Source organism: Nycticebus coucang, chromosome 4 (genome assembly GCF_027406575.1).
Source record: "Nycticebus coucang isolate mNycCou1 chromosome 4, mNycCou1.pri, whole genome shotgun sequence".
Lineage (NCBI taxonomy): Eukaryota > Metazoa > Chordata > Mammalia > Primates > Lorisidae > Nycticebus > Nycticebus coucang.
The window spans coordinates 42,602,174-42,617,574 of record NC_069783.1 but is presented as its reverse complement, the minus strand read 5'-3'; the positions used below and the strand labels follow the sequence as shown (position 1 = coordinate 42,617,574).

The 15,401-nt window shown below is 36.4% G+C and overlaps 1 protein-coding gene across 3 annotated transcripts in view; it reads right to left on the bottom strand.

The window, feature by feature from the left end:
• Positions 1 to 15,401, bottom strand: part of PPM1B (protein phosphatase, Mg2+/Mn2+ dependent 1B) — an 89,530-nt gene that overhangs the window by 37,357 nt on the left and 36,772 nt on the right. For all 3 annotated transcript variants that reach the window (XM_053588969.1, XM_053588970.1, XM_053588967.1), the window contains exon 2: positions 3,135 to 3,994. In XM_053588969.1, the coding sequence (XP_053444944.1) occupies positions 3,135 to 3,980 (846 nt within the window). In that variant the 5' untranslated portion in view covers positions 3,981 to 3,994. The remainder of the gene's footprint in view (positions 1 to 3,134; positions 3,995 to 15,401) is intronic.

Below are 15,401 nucleotides of genomic sequence, written 5' to 3'. Positions count from 1 at the left end.
TGAGGCCTAGTGGGACATGTTTGGGTCATAGGGGCAGATCCCTCATGAACGGCTTGGTGCCCTCCCCACAGTAATGAGTATTAATAAGCTCTATTAGTTTACATGAGAGCTGGTTGTTTAAAAGAGCCTGGCACCCACCTGCCCCCTTGGTCTCTCTCAAGAAATGTGACATCCCCATTCCTTTCCCTTTGCACCATGATTAGAAACTTCCTGAAGTCCTCACCAGAAGCAGATGCTAGCACTATGCTTCAATAAAGCCTGCAGAACTGTGAGCCAAATAAATCTCTTTTCTTTATAAATTACCCAGCCTCAGGTATTCCTTTATAGCAACACAAAATGAAGTAGGGCAGGAAATAACAGAAATATTAGAAAATACTAAGACTTCATTTAAATCTCTTATCAAGGAAACAGCTGTCTTTCCTCTTAAACCATAAAACTAACACCTACTAAGCAATCACTAAATGCTTTTTATGAATTACTAAATTTATATTTAGTATTTCTGAGTAATTTCAAAGTAATTGTATTCTATTTTATAATATTGCTAACACTTGGAAATGGCGTTTTCCTTAAGTAACTCTCAGTGTTCAAAAAAATCTTTAAGTCTGTTATGTTTCAATCCAAACCTCCAAACTAATTTCAATTTGGATAAAGCACTATTCAAAGGAACTATGATGTTCACCTTCTGAATGTAGACACAACTACTTGTCTGTTACTATCACTCCTCATTTCTGAGATGCTAAGACCAACTCCACCTAGAATCTTTTAACACCATCCAAAATGAACATTTTATTTTATTTTATTTATTTTTTTTTTTTTGGTTTTTGGCCGGGGCTAGGTTTGAACCCGCCACCTCCCGCATATGGGACCGGCGCCCTACTCCTTGAGCCACAGGCGCCGCCCAAAATGAACATTTTAGCACTTTAAGAAAAGTTATCGAGTGGAGATGGCCCACTAGAATCCTTTAAATCTCATTAAATAGTAGATACATATATCTACTATATAAACTTCTTTCCTTCTTCCAAATTACAGACCTAATAAATAGACCAAATAAATTTTTGGCTATTCCCTCATGTTATTTGAGAAGGCTACGCAGCCATGAAAAACAATGCAGATCAATACTTATGTACACAGAGATATCTCACTATATATTGATCTCATTTTTATAAAAAAATATATACTTGCACACAGGCAGAAAAGACTAGAGAGATACCAGAATGAACAAAGATGACTTAGGTGGATGGTAAAATTTTGAGTGTTTATATTTTTTGTATTATCAGGATTTTTTAAAAATAAGAAGCATATATTATTTGTAATTGAAGGAAAAATAATTTTTTTTGGAGACAGAGCCTCTCTGTTACCCCTGGCTAGAGTTTAGTGGTGTCATCCTAGCACATTGCAACCTCAAACTCCTGGGCTCAAGCAATCCTCCTGTCTCAGCCTCCTAAGTAGTTGGGACTGTAGGTATGTGCCAACTTGCCTAGCTAATTTTTTTCCATTTTTTGTAGAGTTGGCATCTTGCTCTTGCTCAGGCTGGTCTTGTACTCCTGACCCTAAATAATCCTCCCACCTCAGCTTCCCAGAGTGAAAATGCTGATTTCATTTGCTAGTCAGGCCAAAAACATATCCCTGATTTCATCTCAAAAAGCTACAAGTCAGGATGGTGCCTGTGGCTCAAGGAGTAGGGCGCTGGTCCCATATGCCGGAGGTGGCGGGTTCAAACCCAACCCTGGCCAAAAACCACACACAAAAAAAAAAATTTAAAAAAAAATTAAAAAAAAAAATAAAAAAAGCTACAAGTCAGAATCACTTCATTTGCAGTCCAATGAGAAATATGTTAATTTTAAACCCAGTAACTACATGATCACTGACAACCATCAATACTTCTGTACTTAACTTATCAAGAGAAATAAAAAGATACAATGTGTTAAAAATAAAAATCAGTTAACCTAGGAGCATCATCTAAAAGCCTTTCAAAAAAAGCTGCCCACTGATAACAACAGCCTTTAAATTTTGTTTTTGAAATTGCCTCTTTCTATTCTATGGAAAATAAATAGGTACTACACCAAAATCTGGGCATTTCCATAGACCCAGAGATCCTTCTTGAAAAATTTTCTGGCTATGCCTATACCTTCCACAACACCTCACGTGGAGGGGAAGTAGAATAGCGCTCATCTGGACAGAATAAGTAGGTCAAACTCTATTGCTTTCAATCAGAGTCAAAGAAAACTTGCCTACTCCCAGCACTTGCCAAATAACTCATATTTTAATTGATTTCTATATAAGTGCTGTCAAAAAAAAAAATTGAAATAATGGAGTATTTGAAAGACATTTAAGGGACTTGCAATCTACTACTCTGGATTTTTTTCTATTACTACTATATATCAAATAAAGATTCATAGAAAATAAAAAATCTAAATAAACTTTAGTATTCTATATGTATACATCCTATATAAGCCTTTGGTTTTTAATAATAATAAATGCATCTATATGTGAAGAATTTTACCTTCTACAAAACACAAAAGATACTATCCATCAAGTCTTATATTACTTACATAGTCACATGTAAATTCTTTTTAGATTTTATTGATAGAAAAAGCCCTTTTTTTAATTTAGTAGACAATGAGAAATATACAATTCATACTTTCATTTCAGGTTTTGTCTCTGCAGTTCAGAGGCTCAGAACGAAATTTTCCTAAGGCTGGGCTTCTAGTACAACTTCTAATATTTTATGCAGCTTTTGATCTTTTCGTATATGTAATACAGAATTCTACTATATATATATATGTATTATCAAGCCAATTCATAATCAGGCATAAGATAGCCATTGCCAATGTCAAGAATTTGAATCAAGTCACAATTCTATACAGATGGCTTTGCCACAGTAACAAACCATAAAGAATCTAAAAGACAACAAATGCCTCAAACTTATTAAACTTAATTTTCAAACAAGAGGGTTGGGGCAAATGGGATAGCAAAGAAAACCATGGTTTCGTTTCTAGTGAAGATTTTGAAATACACAAGTCTTCTCTATGAAAATATCTGAAGTTTTAAAAATTTAAGTTTGCTTAATCTCACTCACCATGCTTTTTCAAAATTAATATGGTATTTTAATTATGACCAAAAAACTTACATACCTTATGTAAACAAGTGTCCACTACCCAATTGCACACATTTTCCAGGTCATCAGATACCTCAAGCCTAGATTTAACAAATTCACACAGCTCCTCATTACTCATAACATCCCAGATCCCATCACAAGCCAAGATGATAAATTCATCCTCTTCTGCTCTTAAAATTTCATAAACCTCAGGCTCCGGAGAAACAAGTTGTTCTGTTGGGCCCTTGCCATCAACACACTTGTAATCATAGTCCCCCAGAGCACGAGACACTGCTAATGAACCATTAACACGTTGTATCATTACGCTGCCTCCTGCATTTTGGATTCGCTCTTTTTCCCTTGGGTTGCAAGGTTTGTGATCCTGGGTAGAAAAGCAGACTTGTCCATTCCTACATAGAACAGCACGTGAATCACCACAGTTGATGAAGTAGATGTGCTTAGGTGAGATCATAACTCCCACTGCAGTTGACCCGCTCCTGTCCATCCCATTTCTGAGGTCTGAAAAGTTACGCATGTATTCATCAATTTTCAAAAAGCCAGTTCTGATACCATTCTTGACATTCTCCACTGAAAGCTCAAGAGCAGATCCTGATTTTGCAGGTCCCCTAAAGTCTTCATTAGTAGTGATGTGTTCTAATAAATGTGACGAACAGTAATTTGCCACTCGGGATCCAGCATGACCATCATAAACTGCAAAAAACGACCAGTCTTCCAAGCCATGAGGAATACCTACAACAGCTGTGTGTGCATCTTCCATTTCCACTCTCCATCCTTGCATGCTGCTCAGGCCATAACGTAAACCATTCCCAGCACCATGAGCATTATGTTTTTCAGTTTTGGGTTTATCCAAAAATGCACCCATGTTTAGCAATAAATCTGAAAGAAAAAAAAATTACAGGTGTTAAATGGTTCTCAAGTATATTTTTCAGGATTATCTCAATTTACTGGAACAACAACAAAAATACCATTAAGAAATTTCCTCCGGGCAGCGCCTGCGGCTCAACGGGTAGGGCGCCGGTCCCATATGCCGGAGGTGGCGGGTTCAGGCCCAGCCCCGGCCAAAAAAAAAAAAAAGAAAGAAATTTCCTCCCTTACATCCTCCTTGGTTTCTCAGCCCTAACATGAGAATCATCAGACCAATTAAATCTGAATCTCTGGAGATAGAACCTAGATAGGAGTATTTTTAAAAAGCCTCTCTGGTGATCCCTACATGCAGCCAAGTTGAGACCACTGTTCTAGAAGAAAGGAAAACAAAAATGAAATTTGGTTAAGAATATTTTTTAAATTCAATTTATAAGTCCTAAGTTTATAAGATTGGACAAGGAGAACAATACAGAATGATGAGTTGTCTTGTTCAAAAAATCAAGGTAGAAAAGCATGTTAATAGGTATATTTAAGACTTTCAAAAATAAGTATTGAAATCCAAATATTTTCCCCCTAGTAATCCTAAAAACTCCAAACTCTAATTAAAACACAAAAATCTATAAACATTTGGTTTTATCAAAGTTTTATTATGAATCAAATTGAAAACTATATATTCACTACTTGAATTGTTAAAAATAAATATATCTTTAATATGGTGCTAAAAAAATACTTCATATTGCTGAGCATTATAAACCATGAAGAAACTACCCAATGTAGGATGACAAAGACTTTTATCCTCAGAATTACAAAGTACCATTCTTAATTATCCCCTCTCTCCCTGCCCAACATTACTATTAATACAGAATAAAGCTTTCCCACCTTCAAACAACTTAGGCTAGAGCGGTGGTTCCCAAAGGTGAGATAAGAATGTGGTATATTTTCTACATACAATGTTACCTCTGTACTTTAACTGGCTGATCTGTCAAATTTCTTAGCCACCTATGTCTCTACTTCACAGGGTTGCTGTGAATAATGAGTGAAGTAAGGTGCTTATAATAGTACCTAAAAGATGGTAAACAGCCATAAAATGTTTACTGTTATTATTTACTCAAAATGCAGATCCTATAGCCCCATCCCTACATGCAAAGATTTTTTTTCTATACATTTTAGATGAGACCATCAAAAAAGCATGCTGGTGACTTAACTATCACATTTTGAGAAACACTGTTCTAGGATCAACTGACTTCCACTTAGGTCTATGTATATTTGTGAAGTATCTTTTCCCAGCTATAACCATTATTGAACTTTACATTAAAATTACATATCCCCATTTATAAAAATCTGATAAACTATATATATATTAGTATTCTATATATACTTTGTATATGCATTTTATATTTATAATTTTTCATGAGTTATATAATATTGTATTGCTAAATTACATATACTTACAGAAATCTTGAAAGTATAAGATTACCAATACTTAAAAATTATTTTTTCTTTTAATCAGTATATTTTCTACTTAAAGCACTGGCACAGAGAAAGCTTGATTATTTTTGATAATCAAGGCTTAATGTTATTCTGTGATATAATGATATGAAAGCCTAGTTCTAAGAATAGTATTATTTAGATTCTTTTTTTTTTTTCTTGAGACAGAGAGCCTCAAGCTGTAGGTAGAGTGCCGTGGTATTACAGTTCACAGCAACCTCCAACTCCTGGGCTAAAGCAATTCTCCTGCTCCACCTCCCAAGTAGCTGGGACTATAGGTACCCACCACAACACCCAGCTATTTTTTGGTTGCAGCCGTCATTGTTGTTTGGCAGGCCTGGGCTAGATTTGAACCCGTCAGCTCAGGTACATGTGGCTGGTGCTTTAACCGCTTGAGCCATAGGCGCTGAGCCTAGATTCTTATTTTTAATGGCTATTTCTTTTTAAAAAGGAAACTTAACCTGCGCTGGGATCACTTGTTCTTTTCTTGCTTATACGTTTGAGTTCTCTGTGGATTCTGGTTATAACCCATCACAGGCTGGGCAAGGGACTTGAAGAGAAACTTCTCTGAAGAAGACAGGCGCACGGCTTACAGACATATGAAAAAATGCTCATCATCTTTAATCATCAGAGAAATGCAAACCAAAACTACCTTGAGATACCATCTAACTCCAGTAAGATTAGCCCATATCACAAAATCCCAAGACCAGAGATGTTGGCTTGGATGTGGAGAAAAGGGAACACTTCTACACTGCTGGTGGGAATGCAAATTAATATTCCTTTTGGAAAGATGTTTGGATAACACTTAGAGATCTAAAAATAGATCTGCCATGCAATCCTATAATTCCTCTACTAGGTATATACCCAGAAGACCAAAAATCACATTATAACAAAGATATTTGTACCAGAATGTTTATTGCAGCTAAATTCACAATTGCTAAGTCATGGAAAAAGCCCAAGTGCCCATCGATCCACAAATGGATTAATAAATTGTGGTATATGTACACCATGGAGTATTATGCAGCCTTAAAGAAAGATGGAGACTTTACCTCTTTCATGTTTACATGGATGGAGCTGGAGCATATTCTTCTTAGTAAAGTATCTCAAGAATGGAAGAAAAAGTATCCAAAGTACTCAGCCCTACTATGAAGCTAATTTATGGCTTTCATATGAAAGCTATAACCCAGTTATAACCTAAGAATATGGGGAAGGGGGAGAGGAAGGGGGGAGAGCAGGGAGGATGGGCAGAGGGAGGGTGATTGGTGGGATTACAACTGCGGTGCATCTTACAAGGGTACATGTGAAACTTAGTAAATGTAGAATATAATTGTCTTAATACAATAACTAAGAAAATGCCAGGAAGGCTTTGTCAACCAGTGTGATGAAAATGTGTCAAACTCTTTCTAAAACCAGTGTATGGTGCCCCATGATCACATTAATGTACACAGCTATGATTTAATATTAATTAAAAAAAAAAAAGGAAACTTAAAAAGATACCTAAATGGAGCAGCACCTGTAGCTCAAGGATTAGGGCACCAGCCCCATATACCGGAGGTGGTGGGCAAATAAAATCAAATTGTCGACTATATTTATTAAACCACTTTTCAATCCCATCTATCAATTATGGGAAAAAGTTTTGTTAAGGTTTTCATCTTTCCTTCTACTCTCGCAATTAAGGTGCTGCTGTTTTACATTTTAAAAAGTAGGTTCAAAATCCACAAGGCCTCCTCATTTACAAGTTTTTTTAAAAAATAGTTTAGAAATCTCTATTTCCAAATTTATTATTTTTTGCAAGGGGCCAGACCGTACCAAATTTGTTTTCAATTTAAGAATAAAGAAAGGAGAGAGGTAAGGAAGGAGAGGGCTTTAATAGAAAGCTATAGAAGACCCTAAAAACCAACGGGAGGCTGGAAACCCAGCTTGGAAAACCATCAGGCAACAAAATAGCCCCTGAGAGACTGGGTGGCAAGAAAAAGTGAAGGTTACACCAACTAGCAGCCTTACTTGTCCTTCTCTGCTCAATTCTCTCTGAAAGTCACTAGCTCAAGATTCAAAGTCCTGGAAACGGGCATCTAATTGCCTGAGCTTTGGTCACCAGCACACCTGTTGGCTGTACCAGGAATCCCATTCTTTTGCAAACTGGAAATTTTTATAGAAGTCCCCATTTGGTCTCATTTTAAAGTTGGGATTGTCCCATAATGATTTAATTTTGTAAATATTATGAAGTATCATACATACAAGTTTATATAATATGTATATATAGCTAAAGAATAACAGAACACTCATGTACCTACCATACAGTTTAAAATATCCAACATGATCGAGACCACTGAAGCTCCTATTTAGTTCCTCCCCAACTGTACCCCTCTCCCACCTAAAATGGGCACTACATTGAATTTTCTAATTTGTATCCCTTGTGGTTTTAACCATATTCATGTGGTGGTTTAGTTTTACATGTCTGGCACTTTTCATTGACCTAAAGTATGTACTATTAACTCTAGTATTTATTTGTACTTCTCAGGCTCGTCCACGATGATACAGAGTTTATAGTTCATTCACTATATTCTGTGGTATGTATAATATGTACCACAATTTACTTACCCAGTCCACTATCAATTAACATTCAGGTTACTTCTTTTTTTTTTCTTTTTATCATAAACTATATCGTTTTGAATTGTCTAGATGTAATGCATGAGTTTTCCTAAATTCTCAATTTAAACAATGCAAATTTCATTGTTAGAGTATCTTTTTCCCCTAAAAAAAAAAAAAAAAATCCCAAAACAAACTACTTCCAAATACTTATTTCCCAAATGCTCTCTAACACACTACTTCCTTTAAAACTATTATAGTAGGGCGGCACCTCTGGCTCAGTGGATAGGGCACCGGTCCTGTATACTGAGGGTGGCAGGTTCGAAACCCACCCCAGCCCAACTGCAACAAAAAAATAGTGGGGTGTTAATAAATAAATAAATAAAATAAAAAAATAAGTTGTTAAAAAAAAAAATAGTGGGGTGTTGTGGCAGGTGCCTGTAGTCCCAGCTACTCAGGAGACTGAGGCAAGAGGATCGCCTAAGCCCAGGAGTTGGAGGTTGCTGTGAGCTGTGACGCTACGGCACTCTACCAAGGGCAATGAAGACTCTGTCTCTTGGGAAAAAAAAAAAGGCAAAAGAAGAAAAAAAAAAAAAAACAATTACAGTAGAACCTCCACAGTTGACCACCTCCCTAGGCTGACCACCTCCTTAAATTGACCTAATTTTCATACACTGGCCATGCACTACTTGTATGTATCAATACAGTAGGAGAGTAGCAGAGGGAAAGAGCTAAATCTCATCTTCTATAATGGGAGATCAATAGATAATTCCTACAACTAAAAAAGAAGCAGAAACAGAAGCACATTACTGAGAAATATGAAAATAAATTCCCAAGGAATAGTTATTAAGAGTTCTTTGTCAGGAAACTTCTCCAAGAATAAGGGCACAGAAACTACCAAACCTTGGTAGAAACATTTAGTTCTTTACACTGTATAAATGCACATTTTTTTTAAATAATGAAGCAAAACAATATCCCAATTAGCCGGGTGGCGCCTGTGGCTCAAGGAGTAGGGCGCTGGTCCCATATGCCGGAGGTGGTGGGTTCAAACCCAGCCCCGGCCAAAAAAAAAAAAAAAATATCCCAATTAGCCCACTTGATTATATCAATATCAAATTATCACAGGTACCCCAAAACATGCACATCTAATATGTACTAATAAAGAACTTATAAATCAGTAAGAAAATGATCGACATTATAGAAAAATGAAGCAAAAAAACCCTTAAACTACATCTAAGCTAGGCCAAGTTCAATGACTCACACCTGTAACCTAGCACTCTGGAAAGCCAGGGATCATTTGAGGTCAGGAGTTCAAGACCAGCTAAGAGTGAGACCCTGTCTCTATCGAAAGTAGAAAAAAATCAGCCTGGCATCGCAGTACATGCCCATAGTCCCAACTACTAGGGAGGATGAGGCAGGAGGATTGCTGGAGCCTAAGAGTTTGGATTGCAGTGAGCTGTGATGCCACTACACAATAGCCAGAGCAACTCTGTCACAAAAACAAAGACTTTCATTAATAAGAGCAATGAAGGGCGGCGCCTGTGGCTCAAAGGAGTAGGGCGCCGGCCCCATATACCAGAGGTGGTGGGTTCAAACCCAGCCCTGGCCAAAAAAAAAAAACTGCAAAAAAAAAAAAAATAATAGTAAGAGCAATGAAAATTAAGACTACATGGAGATATCATTTTTTTGTGTATCAGACTGATAAAGATCAAAGGCTTGGTAATATTATGTGAAAACACACTAACACTGCTGGTAACAAAAGGCACAACCTTAATGGAAAACAATTTAATAAAAATCAATCTAAATTGTATTTGTACAAACCTGTTAAGCAAATTCTAAGAATTTACCTACAGGTTCACTCCCATGGGTACAAAATGACTATTCACTACAACCCTGTTAACAAAGGTAAAATCCATGAAAACAGTATTTGTATCACTCATTTGGGAATTAATTATTTTACTTAACAGTATAATATGATACATATTTAATGATAAAGCACAATATGCTACAATTGTAGAATAACACATTTTTGCATGCATATGGGCAGATATATGTAGACATATATTCACTCTCTGGAATTATACCTCACAAATTTTGAGGAAAAGAAATGAAGACGGGAGACAGGACTGAAAGAGATAGTTTGCATTATACCAACATGTATACCAGCAGTTTGTACCAGTTCCATTTCAAACCATTTGGATGTAATAAAAATAAAATTACTTAAAATTATTTCAATGAAGAAAATTCCTTAAGTGAATCCTTTTTTAGTAATCAGAAGCTATAATCTACAAAAATCTAAATCACTACAAATATCAATACATTGGTACCTAAAGTTTCTCTCTGCAAACCGAGGAAATAATTACCCACATTAACACAGTGAGTGAGCCATTAAGACCCATCAGATAGGGCGGCGCCTGTGGCTCAGTCGGTAAGGCGCTGGCCCCATATGCCGAGGGTGGCGGGTTCAAACCCGGCCTCGGCTGAACTGCAACCAAAAAATAGCCGGGCGTTATGGCGGGCGCCTGTAGTCCCAGCTACTCAGGAGGCTGAGGCAGGAGAATCGCCTAAGCCCAGGAGTTGGAGGTTGTTGTCAGCCGTGTGAGGTCATGGCACTCTACCAAGGGCCATAAAGTGAGACTCTGTCTCTACAAAAAAAAAAAAAGACCCATCAGATACATGCTGTTTTGAAAAAACTTGTCAGGAACTCCACTATAAAATAATAAATAAAAGCATGAATTGTATACTCAATGCATGGGAACTGGGATGCTATGGCCCTTGTAAGTCTGCATGAAAATGTAATGAAGCATATCATAAAATCAAGAATAGATATACATGCCACAGGAACAGAGGAAAAAGTTTTTTCTGGAAAGACTAAAACAAGACTAAATAGTGCTGTTACACTGTAAGTACAAGTATCAAATTCCACCTAATTCAATTCTAATTCTGTAAGAGACAAAGTGAACAAAATTCTTATGATACATTTTGTAATTTTATAAAAAAGGATTAATGATTTTTTCCTGGACATCAATATAATACTACATAATGAAGCATGTTAGCAAAAATCCAGTATTGTCTGATAACTCTTGGAAGACAATCCTTCAGTCTACAACATAGTATAAAAACACTCATGAAGAGATGACACAAATGCATTCATGTGGATTTTAGCTAGCAACATACAGTTACAGAAAAACAAAAAATTTTACTAATTGTTTTCTAATTTTTTCTTTAAAAATTACTACACCTGGCTAACTTTTCTTTTCTTTCTTTCTTTTCTTTTTTTTTTTTTGAGACAAGGTCTCACTCTTGCTCAAGCTGGTCTTGAACTTCTGGCCTCAAGCAATCATCCCACTTCAGCCTCCCAAAGTGCTAAGATTACAGGCATGAGCCATCATTCCCAGACCAAAAAAAAAAAAAAAACCCGTACCCTTCTTTAGAAATGTAGAATTTGTACACACATATACAAAAAAACAAAATGGTTGCTCTTAGACTGATGATGTTATTGGACTCAAATATCACACACTCAAAAATATTAATATTGCCTTTAATTGGCTGTGTATCAGCAATTGTTGAAGCTGGATAATAGGTACATGGGAGTACAATCATCCTAATTATTTCTACCTCTATGTAGGTCTGAAATTTTCCATAACAATTTTTTTAAAGTAAATTCAATGCTGTCCCTCTAGGTTCTACCAAAATTAGGACCACTACTCTCTTGTAACTATACATGGATATTTTTTTTAATTATAATAAAATTTAAATTGCAGAAAATGTAGAGAAAAAAATGCTTAAACAATTTCATTCTCCCTTTATTCCCTAATAATTACAAATGCCAACTATCCTATGCAAACTTTTACCAGCCTTGCGCCGAAAGGCAAAAATCTTCAGCAGTCTCAGTGGTATGATAGGGCAGACTGCAAAGAGGACTGCCCTGAACAAAGCCTCTGCAGAGACAACCAGGGGGCTAATTTGAGAAGGTTAACGGTCCTCCTACCTTGTATTATTTCATTTAATTTTTGCACTAGTGGTGCAGTACCACATGTAATCATAATATGCTTTATTTTATTTGAGGCATTAAGGAATAAGCAAATACTTCTATAGCACTTATTCTGTGGCAGGCACTGTTTTAAGTGCTTCACAAACATTAATTTATTGAAATTCTGCCCTTTAGAAAAATAAATATCAAGAAAGCAAACAAACAGTTCTCAAGGAGATCTTTAACCAAAAATCCTTAGACAAAGAAAATCATAAAACTTCAACAAAGGACATTCAGATACTGTAAAATTCTCTTCCGTACTGCAGTTGGCACAATTTTTGTTACAGGGGACACATGGACATTGGCAAGCCTTGCTTAAGAACAGTACAATCTGTCAATCCCATCTGCTTCCTATCCAAAGGGGGAAAAAATGAGGTGGTGTTAGGGATGCTTCAGGCTTATGGACAAGATTTTCCCCAAAGGTTGTACTTTTGACTAAAAATGTAATATAAATAGCAATAGTAATAAAAAATGCTGCTTTTTTTAATGCCCTCTATTTGCCAGGCACTGTACTAAGATACTGACATGTACTCTATCATATAATTCTAATAATAATCTACTAAGGTTAAGTACTATTAATATTGTCATTTTATAATTGAGACAATTAAGATACCTAGTGTATCCAGACCATACAACTTATAAGAGGCAAATCAGAATTCATATGAAAGCAGACTAGCCTAGACCTTACATTCTGAAACTCTAGGCTTATGTGGCTAATGCATTACAAGTTTCCTTCTTTTTTAAAAATCAAAAATATTTATATAAATTGAGGGCTCAAAAAGAAAGTGTGCTAAATGTAATGTGGTATCCTGGATTGAATACTTGCGCACATAAAGGGAAGTTCTGCAAAAACTAGTGAAATACAAATAAAGTCTAGAGTTTACTTAATAGGAACAATGTAGATTTTTTTAGTTTTGATAAATGCACCATACTAATGTAAGAAGTGAACATTAGAAGGGACTGAGTAAGAGGTATGTGGAAACTCTCTGTGCTATCTTTGCAACTGTTTTGCAAATCTAAAATTATTTCAACATGTAAAGTAAAAGGTATCCCTCAATTAAGTCATTCTCACTGAAATGTTGGATAAAGCAAGGGTTAAGATGGCTATGGAAAATCTCTTCACTTAGGACTTTGCCAATCATGTTAGGTGGCTTAAAAATGTACACTAAAATAATAAAGGTCATAAAATAAGTGGAAACTCTGACCCAGTGATTCAATTTCTAAGAAGTTATCACCATTCTTGGCCTATGGTAGATCATATTTTCTTTTTTTAATGAATAAACAATCTGACCAACAAAATTAAGCCGCATTAGAGTATAATCCAAAGCATAAAATAAATATGCAAGCATCTGACTGAATCAGTAAATAAATAGGAAAAACACAGAAATCTTCAGTGAGGAATTACAAATAATTTATGTGGATAATCCACCTTCAAAGAGGTAGAACATAAATTTCCCTATCTGAGGTATGAAGCGAGCATAATGATTTCCTTTTGAAAGACCACGAAATGTAAAGAAGGGAGAGAAGAATTCTGCAGTGGAGAAACCTGACAAACACTACTCCAGCCAAGTGATCATGATTGACATTAACAGTCACAGATCATGTTCACAGTATGTACTTTTGATATAATGTGATGAAAATGGCATGTGGTATCCTAAACGGTATGCTAGAATAGTAAAGGGACATTAGATAAAACCTAAGAAATTATGAATAAATCAGGGCTTAGTTAATAATATATCAATATTAGCTCATTCATTGTAAGAGCTCAACTGGGCAGTTCTCATTTAGGTTTTCTTTTATTATTGCATACAGACATTGGTTGGAGGAATCATCACTTGAAAGCTCATTTATATAACTGGCAATTGATGTGGGCTATTAGCTAAGAATTCATCTGGGACTGTCCCAAGGAGCTCCTACATGTGGCCTCTCCATTTGACTGTGTCAGCGTCATCAGACTTTTTACATGGGACCTAGCTTCCCCCAGTGGGGCTGTCCCAGGTAGAAGCTAGCCTTTTCTGACTTATACCCTCAGAAATCATTCAATTGTTCCTTGTTCTTCATTCTGTTGGTTACAATCAAGTTATTAAGGCCCACTCAAATTCAAGAGTAAGAGACACAGACCACACCTCCTAAAATAAATTGGATGACAAGGCCAGGTGCACTGGCTCAAGCCTGTAATCCCAGCACTCTGGGAGGTTGAGGTGAGAGGATCCCTTGGGCTCAGGAGCAAGGAGACCTGTCTCTACCAAAAATTTAAAAACAAACAAAAAAAATTACCTGGACATTGTGACAAATGCCCAGCTAATCAGGGAACTGAAGCAAGAGGATCTCTTGAACCCAGGAGTTTGAGACTGCTGTAGGCTAGGCTAACACCACAGCACTCTAGCCTGGGCAACAGAGTAAGACTGTCTCAAAAAAAAAAAAAAAAAAAAAAAACCCAACACAATTTGCAGACATATATTAAACCATCAAATACAGCAAAAGACTGGAGGTTTACGGTGAAAAAAAAAAGGTAAACTACAGAGATTCTGGATTTAGAAACAGCCGATTTCACTGAGGGCCAGGGGAGGAAGCCTTACTGAAAACCAGAAATATAAACTATAAATTTGCATGACAAATGCTGAAATGCTCAGCCTTCTTTTTCAACTCAACTTAGAAGTCTTAGAAACCTCAAGCAGGCCAACAGATTGCTCCTTGAGGAAATTCAGTAGTCCTGGAGAAAATACCCACAGATTACCTACACACAGGAACGTCTATAAAATGTTTCAGGTCTCCACGACCATCAAGTGGAGGCCTATCTAATAACATCCCCGTTAAGGCTTCCAAACTTACACTTAAATATAAATAGATATATCCAAGGATTACCAACTACTGAAGGAAAACATGCAACATGAAAAACTGAAAAGAAAAGAAAAAAATCAAAAGGGAAAAAAACAAGCAGAGAATGGGGATGGAAGGTTTCTAGCTAGGTACACTAGTTCATGCCTGTCATCACAGTGCTTTGAGAGGCCAAAGTGGGCGAATCATTTGAGCCATGGAGTTTGAGATCAGCCTGGGCAAGACCCACCTCTACAAAAAAATAAGAAAAATAAGTTGGATGTGGTGGCATATGCGAGTAGTCCTAGCTGCTCTATCTGCTCAGGAGACTAAAGCAAGAAGATTGCCTGAGCTAGGAGTTTGAAGCTGCAGTGAGCCATGATGGGGCTAAGTGCACTCTATCCTGGGCATTAGGGCAAGACCTCATCTTAAAAACAGAAAACAAAAACAAAAGCAAAAAACTCAAGAGAAATGAGAGTATTGTCTTCATGA